This window comes from Suncus etruscus, chromosome X, assembly GCF_024139225.1.
Source record: "Suncus etruscus isolate mSunEtr1 chromosome X, mSunEtr1.pri.cur, whole genome shotgun sequence".
In the NCBI taxonomy this organism is placed as follows: domain Eukaryota; kingdom Metazoa; phylum Chordata; class Mammalia; order Eulipotyphla; family Soricidae; genus Suncus; species Suncus etruscus.
This window is the reverse complement of record NC_064868.1, coordinates 74,644,169-74,658,925: the sequence shown is the minus strand read 5'-3', so window position 1 is coordinate 74,658,925 and position 14,757 is coordinate 74,644,169. Positions and strand designations below refer to the sequence as shown.

General features: G+C 46.5%; 1 protein-coding gene and 1 non-coding gene across 3 annotated transcripts; both read left to right on the top strand.

The window, feature by feature from the left end:
- The first annotated feature begins 3,778 nt into the window (after positions 1–3,778).
- Positions 3,779–10,106, top strand: RBMX (RNA binding motif protein X-linked). 2 transcript variants are annotated; one of them, XM_049766617.1, is made up of 9 exons: positions 3,779–3,919; positions 5,138–5,268; positions 5,471–5,577; positions 6,403–6,574; positions 7,313–7,465; positions 8,379–8,493; positions 8,593–8,718; positions 8,820–8,902; positions 9,627–10,106. In XM_049766617.1, the coding sequence occupies exons 2-9, from the start codon at positions 5,160–5,162 to the stop codon at positions 9,935–9,937; spliced, it is 1,176 nt and encodes a 391-aa protein (XP_049622574.1). In that variant the 5' UTR covers positions 3,779–3,919; positions 5,138–5,159; the 3' UTR covers positions 9,938–10,106. The 2 variants fall into 2 exon arrangements, with proteins under 2 accessions (XP_049622574.1, XP_049622573.1); XM_049766616.1 differs by having other exon boundaries at positions 8,578–8,718.
- Positions 5,314–5,385, top strand: LOC125999684 (small nucleolar RNA SNORD61). Its single transcript, XR_007492165.1, has one exon. It is a non-coding gene; the product is annotated as a small nucleolar RNA SNORD61 (small nucleolar RNA).
- Positions 10,107–14,757: the final 4,651 nt, after the last annotated feature.

The window sequence follows — 14,757 nt, the reverse complement described above, 5'->3', positions numbered from 1 at the left end:
CGGCGTTGCTCAGGGGTTACTCCTGGCTGTCTGCTCAGAAATAGCTCCTGGAAGGCACGGGGGACCCTATGGGACACCGGGATTCGAACCAACCACCTTTGGTTCTGAATCGGCTGCTTGCAAGGCAAACGCCACTGTGCTATCTCTTCGGGCCCCCAAACAAACTTTTTTATGGGGCCAGAGAAACAGTACAGTTTTCAAGGCTCTTGCCTTGCTCACATCCACCCGGTTTGATATTTGGCATTCCACATGATCTCTGGGAGTAGCTTGGTAACATTGTCTAAGCAAAACGGATGAAAATGAAAACAACACGTTTTACAAAGTAATTGGTAGCTGCGTTTCAATGTTGCTTCTACAATGGATAAGCAACAATCTTACCACCAGTATTCACTGACTTCCATCAATGCCTCCCTCCTGACAGAGGCAACATTATAGCATTAGAGTCGGCTGGTTACAGTTTCTTTCCCGGAGCCAGTGTGGCAGACTGTGGTTTGCATACAGAGTTACCAGTATTCCACTTTCCCACAGTCCTGATGTCACTGAGGCCCGGACTCCACTCGCCCTTCCTCCCCCCCCCTCCCATTTCTCTCCTCTGTGCTCTCTATTCTCTAACCACTCAGTATGCCGCCTCACTACCGCTGGGCCTGCAAGTCATTCAGCCAATTTACTCAGCACTGATTCTATCAAGGGACAGTGGCGGGGGGAGGGGTTGGAGCTTTGCTGGGCTCAGTCATGGCAATGGCATCTGGAGGTACATAAAGAGCTCAGGGGAAGAATTTCAGTCCAGAGCAATGGTAAAACTATGTCACCAAGGAAAGAGGAAGACACAGGGCAGCGGGTGTAAGGTATTTGCATTGAGGTGGAAGGGGGTTCAATCCTGGCATCCCCTTACTTCCCCAAGCCCCACTAGGAATGATCACTGGGCACCCAGCCAGGCTCCCACAGTCTAGGATTATGCTCCATGCGGCCCTAAAACAGTAACACCAAAGCAAGCAAGAAGGAAGCCTCCAGGGAAACAGAAGATCCTCGAGGGGGCAGATGGGATGCTCAGGGGGTTTGGGGCAGTTGATCGACAGCAAGAAGGGGTGGAGAGTGTGCCAGTGTGGCTGGCTCTCTTCCCTCTTGGGGTTGACATCCACTTCACCTGGCTTTCGGTCGCTCCCTCCACCAGGGCCCTCCTTTGGCTGCCACCCCGAAAACGCTCACGCTAAGATCTGACTACCTGGCCCCACCTCTCTCTCTCTAGTGCTCTCCTGGTTCAACAGGCAATCGGGATTCCCTCGCCAGTTTTTTTCCCAACTTGGCCTCAGCTGTATCAAACTAAATTTCCTCAAGGAGCCTCCACACCTCCCCACACTCCCATGTGCCCTCTTTCTCCCTTTGGCTTTAGGAAGACGTGTCGCCGCCCCTCTAATTTCCCCCTTTGCCACATTCCTGCAAAGACTGGCTGGATCTGGTCCACGGGGAAGAACATTACTTCCTGCAGAGTGGGGACCGCTATTGTGCAGAACGCCCAGTTCTGCAACAGATGGGGATTTGGGGAGTGGGGGTGGGTGGGGGTTCGGGTAGAGATGAGCCTCAGAAAGAAGCCCCAGAATCTTTCATTTGCCTTTGGGACAGAGAAGCAGCTTGCTTACTAACCCAGGGAAATTGCTCCAGGTTTTGCCTCCGGGGTGCAGGGTCCATTTAACAACTGGAGGCTGTCGCCAGTCATTAAATGAATTCCAAAGGCAAAGGAGCATGACTTTTTACCATAACTGTCATTATTTGGCTGGAGGGATGGGGAAGGACCAACATATTCTTGTCCTATTGAATACAATTTGCACTATTTGCCCTAATGATTCATAGCTGCTGCCAAAACTCCTGGGGCTTTTATTCATGCCCCGAGCATTATTCACATCTCACAGCCTGGACTATCTGGAAATTCACTAGTGGTAAAGTAACTAAAAAACTCCATAAGCATTTTTTATTGGGGGGTGGTTTCATAAATTCTAATTCCTTCCCCAAAAGGTGGACCTCTACAATTATAGCCTATTTCCCTCTGGTTATTTTTCTCTCCATATGCAATATGTATGTTAGGCAGCATCAGGCTTTTCCCATTATACTTGCTTCTTGGGAGATCTCACTCACTCTGATGGCTTTATTACCATTTCTAAAGTAACAATCACAGATTTTTTTGCCCCAAGCACCAGCCAGATTCCTGCCCGCCCCCCTGCTCCCACAAATGCCTGATATTTACAATCACTCCAGATATTTACAACCATTCAGAATGACTTCCCGTCTTTTATTTTTACTTTTATTCCTTTGCAAATCCTCTCAAGGTTCCCAGCCATTCACGCCCAGAATCAATCAACTTCTCTCACCTGGCCTGCTCATACAGTGCCATTTGATCCTACTTGCTTTTACAGTTTAAAATTTAAACTTTAAATCTAAATCCTATTTCAATTTAAATCTATTTAAAGCCTACAGGTTTATTTATTTTTTTAAGAGGCTGGAAGATTCGGCTACGTGGTTCGCCCACTTTTTTAATTCTTAAGTTCCAATCACCATGGCTTGCTTTCTGTCCTAATACAGCCAAGTTCTTTTCTTGAAAACCTTCCCCACTCCCCCACCCCAGTATTTCCACGGTTGGTTTCATCTTTCAGATCTGATCTCCAAAGTCACCTCCTCTGAACGAACTTCCTTAAGCATTCATCACTTTTGGTCTCCTCCTAACTGTTGTCCATCAAAGCACCCAATTTACTTCCTTCCTGGTAGTAAACACAAATGAATTTTTTCCAATGCACTTAATGCTATTTCCTTTATTATTATTAACTTGTCGGGAACCCAAACCAGCGCTTCATAAAAAGCGAGTGACCTATTCCCAGAGCCATGTTCTGTCCCTTCTTTAGTTGTGAAAGGAATGGCATGGTTTTCTCTGTAATTCCTGTCCCCCTACTAGAATTGGCAGGTGAAATGCAGCATGCCCAATTAAAAATAAATTTTAGACAATGAACGTGGTTTTGATCAACGATCTTCCTTACATAAAAAAAAAGCAAATACAAGATTGATCAGCAGGTCCGGGAATTTTATTTTCTACGCCTGGCAGTCTTGCCCACGAGGCGTCTGGCATGTTGTCTCGCTCGTGTGAATTGCAGCCTCACGCCCAAGCCCTGAGACTCTGACTTGACATATTTGCCTAATGGTCGTACCGTAAAGAAAAGGCTGTCTGTGGTTTCAGGTGCAGGCATTTCTCTTCTGGGTCGTGCTCAGAATTCCCCCCCAGTCCTTGACAATTCTTGGTCAAGCTCTTTTTGGAGAAATAGCTGCTCCCACTTTAAACTTCTTTGTTTTACTTTTCTGCCCCAATTGCTAAGAGTTCGAGATTCGACTGCCATCACATTGCTTGAAGACTTGGCTGAGCATTTGCCTGCAAAGTTTCCCACAGTGCCAGGGCTCCCAGAACCTTTTGGACAGCTTAGGGCAGACCGGCCGCCCATGCACCATCTTAGCGGGGAGCAAAAAAACGCGGGTTGAGAGCGCAGTGGGGGCTGGGGAGGAGGGGAAAAAAAAGCACACAGGCACACCAAAAAAAAAAAAAAAAACCCGGCTCAGTGACCGCCAGAGGCTCCAGTTCAGGGAAAAGGGCAGAACCGAGCGCGACTGACAGAGTACGCAGCCCAATGAGAGACTGGGAAAGGCCGGTCTCCGCCCCTTTGCAATTGAAATGCTAAGCCCTTTTCCATCCGGGTTCTTCAGCCTCGTTCCCGGGCAGTATAAAGTTTGCTGTCTCCTTTGTTCGCCCTCGTTGCGCAGTAGTGCTGGCTGCGGGTTCCTTTTCCCGGGTCTTGGAGCTGTCAGTGCGCCCTCGTGCCTAGGTGGCTCGCAAGCACCCAGCTGCCCCTTGAGACCAACGCGAAGCCAGCATCACTCCCTCCCGGTACGTGCACGTGCCCCTGGCTTGCCTCAGTGTCCCCCGATGCGCTGATGGGGTGCCCGGGACGTGCGCCCGCTTTGCTGCTGGCCGGTGCATGGTGGCTTGACAGGCGCCATCTTAAGAGCGCAGCGGTGCCCGACCTACTTAGCTGCTACTGGGAGCGCAGCCGGGGGCCCCCGGAGTCATCCCTGGAGTCTCCCCAAAGTTTGCCTGGTGTGGCAAAGGGTTGGGTAGGGAGTGGCGGGGCGCCGGGGGTCGGGGCGGGAGCTGGAGGCAAGTGGAGGAGGTGGTGCCGGCGCCGGCTTTGCACCGCAGTCACCGGAGCGCGCGCCCGGCGGGGCTGGGCTACCTGGAACGGGGCGGCGTGGCCGGGGCCGCTGCTGTCAGCTTACTGCTGCACTAGGGGTGCCCCCATGCTGGCGAGGTGCTGCCGCCGTTGGGCGGGATCCAAGTGTCGCCATTTTGTCGGGTGCACGCGAGCTTTAATGACGGCCTCTAATTGGCTTGTGCAGCCCCGGAGTGTGGGGTGCTCGGCGCGCACCTCTGGGGCCCGTTATCTAATGGAAAAGGCCACTGACACTGCAGTCCCGGCGAGCTGGGCGGCCGCGTGCTCGGGCGCAGGTTGGAGTAGGGGGGGCGGACTTGGAGATTCAGGCAACTTGGAAAGTTTGCACTTGATGGAGTTGGCGCGTGCTGGTGCAGAGAGGCAGCCTTGGGGAAAGGGGTGCTCCTGGGACCGGCTCCCGGGCGTACGGTAACTTGGGAAGGAATCGGTGGCTGATCTTTGCAACCGCGGCGGTCGTCATGGCCTTTTGGGGTTTTGCAAGGTGCCAAAGGTGGAGAAAATTCGGTGCTACCGAGTAGCAAACGGGGCTGGAGAAACTGTTACAGCGGGGTTGCGCTCATGCTTGCTAGGTTAGGTGGCTGCCCAGGTTTCGGTTCGCGACATCCCACATGGTCTCCGGGGGCACCGTTGGGAGTGATGACTCTTCAGGATCGCCAAAAAGGGGAGAGAAGTTTTGGGCAGATTTTTTTGATTGGTTTCTAGCAACTTGTGCCAGCACTGTAAACTGGATTCTGGGTGAAGCTTGGAAATGTAGGCCGGGTGTCAGTTATTACTAAGGGAACCGCGGCTCTGGGACATAGAAAAGGCGCGCTCGGTTGAGCGCGACTAATAAACGGACTTTTTCCGGTGGAGTAATAGGCCTCTTTTTTCAACAGATTTCTTTGCCCAAGGGGCAAAATGGTTGAAGCCGATCGCCCGGGGAAACTTTTTATCGGTGGGCTGAATACAGAAACCAATGAGAAAGCCCTTGAAGCCGTGTTTGGCAAATATGGACGGATAGTGGAAGGTGAGTTTAACTTGAGTGATGAGTGTTGGACTATTGAATGAAAAAGCAATGATGAATCATTTATGTGCCGATTGTCAAAAAATGATAGTGCATTGTCCTCTAAGAAGTTCTGAGCTTGGCTTTGACTTCAGGTGTGTTTCTGACGAATTTAAAGGAGCCTAAATACTAATCCCCCCTTCTGATGATTTTCCCCCCCCTTAAGTTCTGTTGATGAAAGATCGTGAAACCAACAAATCCAGAGGATTTGCCTTTGTCACCTTTGAAAGCCCCGCAGATGCCAAGGATGCAGCCAGAGACATGAACGGGAAGGTGAGGTTGCAGATGGCCTGTTGATCCTGCAGCTCTGCTTCTGAATTGCTCGACAGTTTTGAACTGGGGGTGGAGGTTTTTTATAATGGTTTTAGGCTTTTCTATAGCAAGTCCTGCAGTTCAGTTTTCCTTTGTTCCCCACAATCTGCTGGCCTGACCTTTTCCCAAGCAGTGGTAGGTCAGGGTATGAATTTAGGTACACTTTAAAGAAACCTTTAAGCAACATGATTGCAAACAGTGCTAGAAAAGAACACCCTCCTTGGGCCCGGAGAGATAGCAAAGCGGCGTTTGCCTTGCAAGCAGCCGATCCAGGACCCAAGGTGGTTGGTTCGAATCCCGGTGTCCCATATGGTCCCCCGTGCCTGCCAGGAGCTATTTCTGAGCAGACAGCCAGGAGTAACCCCTGAGCAACGCCGGGTATGGCCCAGAAACAAAACAAAACAAAAACAAAAACAAAAAACACCCTCCTTCACCAGTGCAACCTTCCCATCACCTATGCCTCCATTACCTTCCTCACCTACTTAATTCCATTTTTCTTTTCTTTTTTTTTTTTTTTTTTTTTTTTTGGTTTTTGGGCCACACCCTGTGACGCTCAGAAGTTGCTCCTGGCTTCTTGGGGGACCATATGGGATGCCGGAGGATCGAACCACGGTCCGTCCTAGGCTAGCGCAGGCAAGGCAGGCACCTTACCTCCAGCGCCACCGCCCGGCCCCTTAATTCCATTTTTCAATGAGCATTTACTCCATCTTAACTTTGCTGGGCTTACAAATATTACAGTAAGTCAGTGGGAAGAGCTTGGGGACTAACCATTTTCATAATGTTAAGTCCTTAGATGGGAAAGCCATCAAGGTAGAACAAGCAACCAAGCCATCTTTTGAAAGTGGAAGACGTGGTCCACCTCCCCCACCCAGAAGCAGAGGCCCCCCCAGAGGCCTTCGAGGCGGAAGAGGCGGCAGTGGAGGAACTAGGGGGCCACCCTCGCGTGGAGGGCACATGGGTAAGAACTTGGTCCCTTACTGCCTAAATTGGTAGCTACAGTGCCTGGTGGACTGGGCCCTTTCAAGCCTTTGAAAAGGCTTCAGTTGTTGCCAGGCAAAGGGGAATGGTGATGATCTGAACAGGCCATTTTCTAATTTAAAAGTAACCAGGTTTGAATGGTACTATAGCTGGTAGTGCCAGGCAGCCATGCATGTGCCTGACTTGGGTTTGATTAACTTGCATCCCATATACTCCTGAGCATAGCTGAGTGTAGCGACCCCAAAACAATCACCAAACATGTAAACATTTATAGTATGGGAAGTAGCAATTAGAATTAATTACGCAAATAAACATGTGGGCCAGATATGTAGTACAAATGGAGGAGGGTAAGCTACTTGCATTGCATGTGGCTGGCCTAGTCATCCTAGAGAATCCTAGAGCACCATTAGGACTAACAGCCCTCATGGCTGGGCATGGCCCCAAACCAAAGCCCCCCCAAATAGATTATTGTTTGATTTCAACAGTGCTTTGGGGTAGCTGTTTTCTTTGTAGACAAGAATGATTAGGCCAAGTCTTGGTTTCCTGGTCTGTAGAGGGGACCAGTACTTCCTGCCCAGTGGAAACTTTTATCACATTTTCTAATTTATCAAATGGTGTTGGAGGTACATTCTTGGTCATGCAAAGGTTTTTCTAACTTTTATTTGACAGTGCTCTTGGTCCTTGTGTGTACTAATCTGTTTTGTTCTGTCCTCTGTAGATGACGGTGGCTATTCCATGAATTTTAATATGAGCTCTTCCAGAGGGCCACTTCCAGTGAAGCGAGGACCACCACCACGCAGTGGGGGTCCACCTCCCAAAAGGTCTGCTCCCTCAGGACCAGTTCGCAGCAGCAGTGGAATGGGAGGAAGAGGTACCTACATACTCTAAACTGTCATACTTGTGCTCCTCTAAATCTTTCACAATCCAGAGAATCAGAAGAAAGATTGCAGTCACAGGATTGAAATTTGATGAGCTCATGAATTTTCTGATGATTCAGGCTCATGCGCTAGAACAGCACTTATGATTTGAGAGTGAATAGGAGACAATTGCTTTGCCTTCCCTATTACTGCTTTTGGGGAAACAGTGCATAGACAGAGTTGAGCTATATTTGTTTTTTTATGTCGCCTATTTTTAATTTTTTTAAGTTATTTGGGCCACACCCAGTGGCACTCAGGTTACTCTTGGCTCAGGTACCAAATATGGGATGCATCTGTCCTGGTTTAGCCACTCGTAAGGCAAATGCCCTACCACGGTTTGACCACTCCGGACTTGATATTTTTTATAGTAATTAAGCACCATGGTTACAGAAATGTTCATAGATGGGCCTCAGTCAATAAAATGTACAACTACCCTTTACCAGTGCAACTTTCCTGCCACCAATGTACTGTTTCCCTCCCTCCCAACCTCCTGCTTTTGTGGCAGGGATTTTATAGCTTTTTCTCCCTCTTTTGACATTTGTGGTTTGCACTATTAGTGAAGGGGAGGGTACTCATCACTTTCAGTACCCAATTTTTTTTTTAACTTTCTTGGTTTTGGGCTCACACCCGGCAGCACTCAGGGGTTACTCCTGGCTCAGAAATTGCTCCTGGCGGGCTCGGGGGATCATATGGGATGCCGGGATTCAAACCACCATCCTTTTGCATGCAAGGCAAATGCCTGACCTCCATGCTATCTCTCCGGCCCCTCAGTACCCAATTCTTGTCGGAGTGCTCAGTTCTACTATTATTGTCAGTCAGTGTTGAATGGACTTAGACTCCATGATCATGCTTTCCCTCCCCCTTTAGCTCCCGTGTCCCGAGGAAGAGACAGCTATGGGGGTCCCCCTCGAAGAGAACCCCTCCCTTCCCGCAGAGACGTGTATCTGTCACCAAGGGATGATGGCTACTCGACGAAAGACAGGTAACAGACAGTGGGCTTGCTGGTGCTCTCCCCCTCTACTCCCCCATCCAGAAGGGGGAAGAGCTGCTATCAAATTTCATAAAGCTGTTATTTCGGTAGCTACTCCAGCCGAGATTACCCGAGTTCCAGGGACACCAGGGACTACGCGCCACCGCCACGAGACTACACCTACCGGGACTATGGGCACTCGAGTTCCCGTGACGACTATCCCTCCAGAGGCTATAGGTGGGTGCTGGCTGATTTAAGATTTTGGGGTCACCAGCTTTGGTGGCCAAGCCTGTTGTCTGCTTTGGGAGCTGCTTCTGACAGGTTTTTCTGATTTTCAGTGATCGAGATGGGTACGGTCGAGACCGAGACTATTCGGACCATCCGAGTGGCAGCTCGTATAGAGATTCCTATGAGAGTTATGGTAAGATCACGCTCGAGGGTCTCTGGGTATCACCAGCTTGAGATTTTAGGTCAATGAGCCAGTTTCATAGGCTGTGTGGTGCTTGCTTTTTTTCTTTTTATAAAAGGGATATTTGCTTGCTTTTCTCCAAGGGGGGGGGTTACCTACCTTTCAGCTGGGCTTTTCTGCCTAGAATTTTGAGGGGCTTTTTTGTTTTCCTTCTTCTAAGTTTTCTTTTTTGAGGCTGTTTGCTTGCTTTGGAGAGGGGGATTTTGCTTGCTTAAATTGGCAGCCTTTATATTGTTTTCCCCCCAACAGTGCAAAAAAAATCCACTTTAAATTTTTTTTTTATTTAACAAGAGCAAATGTTTTTTTTTTACCATTGCAATATGAAGGAAAGTCTACAGTTCAAAAATTGCAACTTATCACTGGAAAGTGGCTGAGTGTCTACTGTTAAAAAAACAAGCTCTGGAATATCCTCTTGAAAAAAAAATAACACCGTCTTTCGTCTTTTCAAACAAAACATTAAAAAAAAACCCATCCATTGCCATATCTCAGCAGATGAGCAAAAATAAATCCCTGGTAAATCAGCAGGCCTGGTAGAGCTTTAAAAAAAAAACCAAACCCCAGAGAGCTGAGAAAAGTAACCGGTTAATACAAAAAGTGATGTAAGTGCAGATTGAAATGTTGTCTATATCTCTACAATTTATAGTGTTGCCATATTACCTGACCATTGACCCTGCAGGTAACTCTCGTAGTGCGCCACCCACGCGAGGGCCCCCGCCATCATATGGTGGAAGCAGTCGCTATGATGATTACAGCAGCTCACGGGACGGATATGGTGGAAGCCGAGACAGTTACTCAAGCAGCCGAAGCGATCTCTACTCAAGTGGGCGCGATCGGGTTGGCAGACAAGACCGAGGGCTGCCCCCTTCCATGGAAAGGGGGTACCCTCCGCCACGCGATTCCTACAGCAGTTCAAGCCGCGGAGCCCCAAGAGGTGGTGGCCGTGGAGGAAGCCGATCTGATAGAGGGGGTGGCAGAAGCAGATATTAAAAAAAGGCAACCAACCAAACCAAAACAAACACACAAAACAAAACTTTGGACCAAAATCCCTGTTCAAAGAAACAAAACAAACACCACACACACACAAGAAAGTGGAATCTATTATAACTATTCCAAGGACTACTTACTCAAAAGGAAAAGTTGTGTGACCTTTTTTTTTTTTAGAAAAAAAATTTCCTGTTAAGTTCCCCTTCCATCAGACTTTCTGTTTCTTGTGAGGAGAAAAAGAAAAGTACGAACCTGTTTAATCTTATTTGATCCCTTTTATGACATTGCTTTAAGCAAGCAAATGTTTCATGTGTTAAGACTTGACTTGTGTACTTTCTAGTGTTGTAATTTCCCAGTAAAAGTGTCCCTAAGTCACCACTTACTGATCTTTCTCTCTCCCCCCAGTAAATAAAGCAAGCAAATCTCAGATCTTCCACACATATCTAGCCATATAAAAATGGAGAGATGACTACTGCTTACTTGTTCAAACAAACTAGCTACTATAGAAAGGGTGGTTTGGGTTATGCGATGTAGGATTTCAGTTGTCTTCGAGCTGAAATCACCCATGTTCTCAGTCGCCCGTGTTCTCGGTCTGGAAAGAACCTGAGATCCAATTGCTTAGATGTAAGGAAAGTGCTATATGCCCAGTATAAAGCCTGCATCCCAGAGCAAAAAGATAAGCTGGCCATATTTTGCCTTTTCTGACATTTCCTTGGGGATCTGCAAGAACCTTCCCTTCTCCCTCTCCCTCCCAATAAGACCCATTTTAAGTGTGTGTTAAGAAACTACAGAAATAATCTAAATAAAACGTTTGGCCAAAACCAACCATGAAGCTGCAAACGATGCTTGCTCTTACTGTTTCAAATTTTTGCAACTCTGTAGTGTCTCACTTTTAAGGAACAGCTTGATTGCAAAGGAGAAAATAGATAAGCAATGAAGTTATCTCCAACTTCTCAAAGGCTTATGACTTCTAAAAAGTGAATCAATCAGCATTCCACATCAGATTTAAAGCATCAAATGCCTGTGAAACAGCAAAGATGGTAAGCAAAGCAAACTAGTTTTTCCGTCTAAGTCGAAATTGAACACTTAATCTTCCTCATAGTACAGTGAAACCTACTGTACCTCATGGCAATGGAAATGCTTTCTAGCTTAAAAAAAACTTGGAAAAGCAAAAGTGTTCGATAGCATTAGAAGTCACTCCAAATTCAACACTTGGATTTTTTTAAAAGCATGTGTGAGACTTAAAGGCCTAAATCCAGCTGTTGACCAATAGCGGTGTTGAGGCTTGGGAGGGGGTATTTTTAAGTTTTTTTTGATGAAGACCTTTAAACATGCTTCATATGTCTTCTAAGGTTTTTCCTTTTTTTCTCAAAAACATTAACCTTTAGACAATAGAGGAAATAAATGGTTTACTTTTGGGGTCCCCTATGCCCCCCGTAAGCCATTACAAACGTGACCTTTAGTTGGATGCCTGACTTGATTTAGTTCTATGCAACTACACTGTATGGAGAAAAATGTATTGCAAGTGGTCTTTTAAAAAAAATAAAGCAAAACCTGAGGCAGCATGACCCAGGTCCGGCCATGAAGTTGAAAAAGATGCTCTTGAATGTAATAAAGTTGAAGACCTCCAACTAAAATCCTTATACTCCACTTATTCCTTCAAATAAGTTTTGTCCGTTCAACTTATGGATTTAACATGGCAGTGTGTGCACCATTGGAACAGAATGAGAATCCATAAGCCATGCAACTTACCATTTAAGCCATTCCAGTCCATCCCAGCCCGGGAATCTTCCACCACTAAGAACAGTAGTAGACCATGAATGAAATAACATTAAGCTGCAAGTCTGAATTTGCCTTTCTGGAAAGGAAGGCAGTTTTTTTTTTATAAGTTAGGCACATTGGTTGGAGTTTTTGTACGAGAGCTAACTAGCTGTCTTCTATTTTTACTTTTATAGGTTGAGGATTTTGGTCATTAATGGTCTTGGAGTGCTGATTTATTCACTAGATAAAAGCTGGCCGCAAGAGAAACGAAATGCTAAGGTGAGTTGAGTGGGTTGCTCTAATGTGGGCTTCTCAGCAAATGGCCTGATGTGTAATGGGACGCCCAGCACGGTTTCCTTCCTCCTTTTCAAACACGGATTATTTGGAAGCAAGTGTGTCTAAGTGACTGTTGGGAAATCCTAGTTCTACCTGAAACCTAGTTTAAAAAACTTTTAAGCTCGCTAGTTCTTCAATCACAATCGATTGTCAGCCAGTGCTGTGCCAACAAGTCCTACGTGCTCCTGTGCATTTGTACAAGAAAACCTAGAGTTGGTGCTTCCTGTGGCCAAGTTCTTGGTTTAAGGAAGGCATACTGACCTCACGATGAAGTTATAGTTAGCATATCTAATACTTGGATGAAATGCTTTGTGAGAATATTAATGGGCATTGCTGGCTCCTGTCTTTTGAGCTGGCAGAATGTTTTTATTTGGGGAGGACACTTGACAATGCATAGGGCTTATAAAAAACGAGTCTCTTGTTGATCACAGCAACGAGTAGGTGGGGGGGTAACTTCTCAGTGTGGGACAATGGCTTGTAACCCGATGATATGCTTTTCGTTTTTTCAGAGTTGTTGAAGCAGAAGAATGCTGAATTGGCCCTAAGGCACACAGTTGCATAAGCAAAACTCACCAGGCAGTAGATCTTGGCCTTCAGGGTTCCCAGGAATGTGAGAGAAAAAAAAGGCATCAGTGTTGGTTGGCACTAGGGAGTGGTAGTTACTTGACCCAACGGAGGAAAAAAAGTGGGGGAGTAATTAGGAGAAAAATTGGTAAGTGGTGGAGGTAGTTAGGAAGTTCTTGTGATTCTTTAAGGCCGGATCTTAAAATTTTAGCTTTGATTTTTTTTTTTCACTCAAGGCAAGGCAGGAACCAGGGCAGTGACGAACTTCCTAATTCCTACTGTTGTTAGACAAGTGAGGCCTAAGTGGTAACTTGATCCCAGTCAATGTCTTGAATTTTTTTCCACAAGTGAAAGTTTTTTTCTGTACGGTGATCCATGAAGCCCCCAAACTACAGGGCAGAGTGGTGATGATAGTAATGGGCAAAAGTAATTGAGCCTGTCTCTGAGAGCACACTTAAGTAACTGGAAATAAATTTGGGCCAGTTGGCTTTTTTACTGTTAACTCTGTAAGCCTGCCTCATCCCTTCCTCTTGTCTGGGGAAAATATATCAAGGTGCAGCTTTTGTGTAGCATACTACTCTGAAGACTTAGAGCCAATAGCGTAAAAAGCTACTGTTCTCAAGGGGAACTGATTTGAGTTGGCCTAGAGCTAGCTCGGCTTTCCTTTTTTAAAAAATAACCTAGTAATAATGTCAGTGCTCATCATGATTGCAGTTATGGACAAGAATCCAAAACTGTGTCCCCTCCTCATTTGAACAGGCTCTTCCAATCACAAACAAATGAGGGAGGGTGACAATCTCAAAAACCGCTGCACTTCACTGATCTAAATGACATGGGGTTCTGCTTCTTGAGGACCTTTTGGCTCTTGAGACTGTCTTGAAGTTAGCTGGAATGTAAGAGATTCATCATGATACATATTTGTTACTAAATAACAAGTGGTTGGCTTAAGTAACCAGACAACTATTGTCCTAGCTTAACTGACCCAGCAGACCTGATGGTGTTGGAAAAAATCTTGTCTTGATTTATTCTGGCTGGATAACTGGTTGTAAAAAAAAAACCCGAATGCTAGAAAATGTCTTCCTTGTTTAAACTGATAGTTGATTATAGAATTTAGGTATTATAGGTCATTTCTCTTTTTGGAATGTTTTGTATCTGAAACTGAATAAAAATAAATGACGTGCTTTCTCTGGTGTCGGGATTTTTGGGGACTCCTAAGCCTTGACTACATATTTCCCCTGCAAGCTTTTTTGTTTGTTTTTTGGGTTACACCCGGGAGTGGTCAGGGGTCACTCCTGGCTCTACGCTCAGAAATCGCTCCTGGCAGGCTCAGGGGACCATGTGAAATGCCAGGATTTGAACCACCGTCCTTCAGCATGCAAGGCAAACACTTAGCTCCATGCTGTCCAGCCCCTGCAAGCTTCATTTTTATATGCTGGTGGCAAAGTAATTTTTGCCAGTCAACCAAATGGCTTCTTCAGATTATTAGAGGCCTATTTAGGGCTGGGCAAGGCTTTACTGCCTAGCCTAAAATAGGAAATGTGAGCTGTAACACCAAAGTAAGACTTAAGTACCAAGAAATCAGTTTGATGGTTTGACCATCAATCACACTTGGTGCTAACCCTACATCTCTGCTATTAAAGCAGCACATAATGTTTTAGTTTTGGGGCCATACCCGGCAGTGTTTAGGGGTTACCCTTGGGTTTCCGCTCAGAAATCACTCCTGGCAGGTGAGATGCTGGAAATCGAATCCAGGTCCTCCACATGCAGGGCAATCATTAGCGCTGTGCTATTGCTCCAGCTCCAGCACATGTGATTTTAATAATGCTTTGTATAGGGTTGGAGAGAAAGGACAGTTGCCAGGCATGCTTTTGCGTGCATCCAACTCAGGTTCAATCTTAGGCATGCCCTATGGTCCTGAATGCTGGAGATGTTAACACCTGAGCATCACTGGTTGCGGCCCAATAGACCTAATTTCCTATTGCCTGTTTGTACATAATTTAGGACAGCCACATGCAAGGGAAGAAGGACCTTTATTCCTCAAATCCCCACCAACAGGATACTTGAGTTGCCTGACTATCAGGTGCAGCCTACAATTATTGGAAACTTCCTTGAAGGAGGCACCTGAAGCAGAACTGCCCATTGGGTTTATAGTCTAGCTAGTT

Bases quoted from the DNA above. Each gene is read 5' to 3' on its own strand.
- RBMX (XM_049766616.1), top strand. From the start codon at position 5,160: ATGGTTGAAGCCGATCGCCCGGGGAAACTTTTTATCGGTGGGCTGAAT. The intron at 8,494-8,577 runs GTAACAGACAGT...AATTTCATAAAG, and splicing joins GGCTACTCGACGAAAGACAG to CTGTTATTTCGGTAGCTACT. The intron at 8,719-8,819 runs GTGGGTGCTGGC...TCTGATTTTCAG, and splicing joins TATCCCTCCAGAGGCTATAG to TGATCGAGATGGGTACGGTC.